This window comes from Humulus lupulus, chromosome 8, assembly GCF_963169125.1.
Source record: "Humulus lupulus chromosome 8, drHumLupu1.1, whole genome shotgun sequence".
NCBI lineage: Eukaryota > Viridiplantae > Streptophyta > Magnoliopsida > Rosales > Cannabaceae > Humulus > Humulus lupulus.
The window spans coordinates 29,157,091-29,159,068 of NC_084800.1; the positions used below are offsets into that span (position 1 = coordinate 29,157,091).

General features: G+C 41.3%; 1 protein-coding gene across 1 annotated transcript; it reads left to right on the forward strand.

Annotated features, from left to right (window-relative positions):
• The first annotated feature begins 467 nt into the window (after positions 1-467).
• On the forward strand, positions 468-1,978 carry LOC133793634 (polygalacturonase-like). The gene is made up of 2 exons (XM_062230942.1): positions 468-944; positions 1,109-1,978. The coding sequence occupies exons 1-2, from the start codon at positions 474-476 to the stop codon at positions 1,853-1,855; spliced, it is 1,218 nt and encodes a 405-aa protein (XP_062086926.1). The 5' UTR covers positions 468-473; the 3' UTR covers positions 1,856-1,978.

Genomic DNA, 1,978 nt, shown 5'->3' on the forward strand with positions numbered 1-1,978 from the left:
ATTAATAATACTACTTTTTCCCCTTAATTACCTATTGATGATTGGGATGACAGTCTTCAAAATATTTTTGTAATTTACTTGCTCGAATCAGTTAACATCCATTTATATGAAAATATTTTTATAATTTGCTTGATGAATTGAATCAAATCCATCTATTGCAAACTTCCGCTACATAATTAGCTTTGTTTGAATAATTAATCAATTCCATTTATTGCTCCTTCTTAATCAATATCTTTATTTGCACTCTTAGAAAGAATCCTGTGAAATTGAATTTTCTAAAAAAATAAATAAAAAAATCATACAGCCGTACACATTTAATTGACTTATTTTGGACGACAAAGCTATTAATTAATTAGCTAGATTCCTATATCTCTAGCTATATGGTATCGTAGTAGTAGTATATATATACACAATACAATATCCATATTACCTTATTATTATTCTCAATTTCAATTTCAATTTAGAGAAGAGATATGATGAAGAATTACTACTTCTCGTCGTGTTTGGTTACAATACTCATCATCACAGCAACGGCAAGCTGCCTAATGGAATGGGCAGATGCGGCGGCTTCATACAACATCAACGTGGTCAGCTTTGGTGCAAGATCCGACGGCAAAACAGATTCGAGTAAAGCATTCACCAAGGCCTGGTCATGGGCCTGCTCTGCAAGGGCGGCCACCGTTACACTCTATGTTCCAAGGGGGACTTTCGTCCTTAAAAGCCTGGTGTTCAGTGGGCCATGCAGGAGCAGAATCGTGTTTCAGATCGACGGGACTCTTGTGGCTCCTTCCAACTACTGGGACATGGGTTCCTCCGGTCATTGGATCATGTTCAGTAAGGTCAACAGGATGTCCCTCCATGGACCTGGCACTCTTGACGCCAGAGGCCATGCTTTCTGGGCTTGCCGTAGATCTTCAAATGGAAATTGTCCACCCGGGGCAAGGGTACGTACGTACGTTAACGTTATATATCTACTTTTACAATAAACATTGAGAGTATATATTAAAATGTAAAAACTGAACTTTGAGAGTAATTGTACATATACATGCATCCAATCAAAGCTGATATAGATAAATATGTGTGTGTGTGTGTGTGTGTGTATATGTAGTCGATATCGCTGTCGTGGTGCAGTAACATAGTGGTGAATGGGCTAACATCCATCAACAGCCAGACAATACACATAGCCATCGACCATTGCAAGAACGTGGTGCTTCGAAAGGTGAAGATAAGAGCCCCGAGCTCCAGCCCCAACACCGACGGCATTCTACTCCAGTCATCCTCCTCCGTCACCGTCACCCGCTCAACCATCATGACCGGAGACGACTGCATTTCTATAGGGTCCGGGTGCCGTGACGTGTGGATAGAGAGAAGCAACTGTGGTCCAGGGCACGGCATCAGCATCGGCAGCTTGGGCGACTCAGCCAAGGAAGAAGGGGTCCAAAATGTGACGGTCACCAGCTGCACCTTCACCAAGACTCAAAACGGCGTGCGCATAAAAACATGGGCCCGACCCAGCAACGGCTATGCCACCAACATCAACTTCCAAAACCTCATAATGAACAACGTCGACAACCCCATCATCATCGACCAGAGTTACTGCCCTGGCGGAGGAGGGTGCCCTCGTCAGAACTCTGGTGTCAAGATCAGCAAAGTGACGTACAGTAACATAGTGGGAACGTCGGGAACCAAGGTTGCGGTCAAGTTGGATTGCAGCCCAAGCAATCCATGCTGGGGAATCAAACTACAGAATATTAAACTCATTTATCAAAGGAAATCACCAGCTTCTCTTTGTGCCTATGCTCGTGGCTCCTCTTCGGGAATAGTCATTCCAAGGAGTTGTCTCAATTCAAATTAAAATAATTAAGAACATATATATATTTACAACTTTGTAAGTAATTATAATTATTATTGTTTTTTTAATGTCAACTAGACATATTCTAGCTATATAATTATAATAATAATAAATTATGTATATGAA

Bases quoted from the DNA above. Each gene is read 5' to 3' on its own strand.
- LOC133793634 (XM_062230942.1), top strand. From the start codon at position 474: ATGATGAAGAATTACTACTTCTCGTCGTGTTTGGTTACAATACTCATC. The intron at 945-1,108 runs GTACGTACGTAC...GTGTATATGTAG, and splicing joins ATTGTCCACCCGGGGCAAGG to TCGATATCGCTGTCGTGGTG.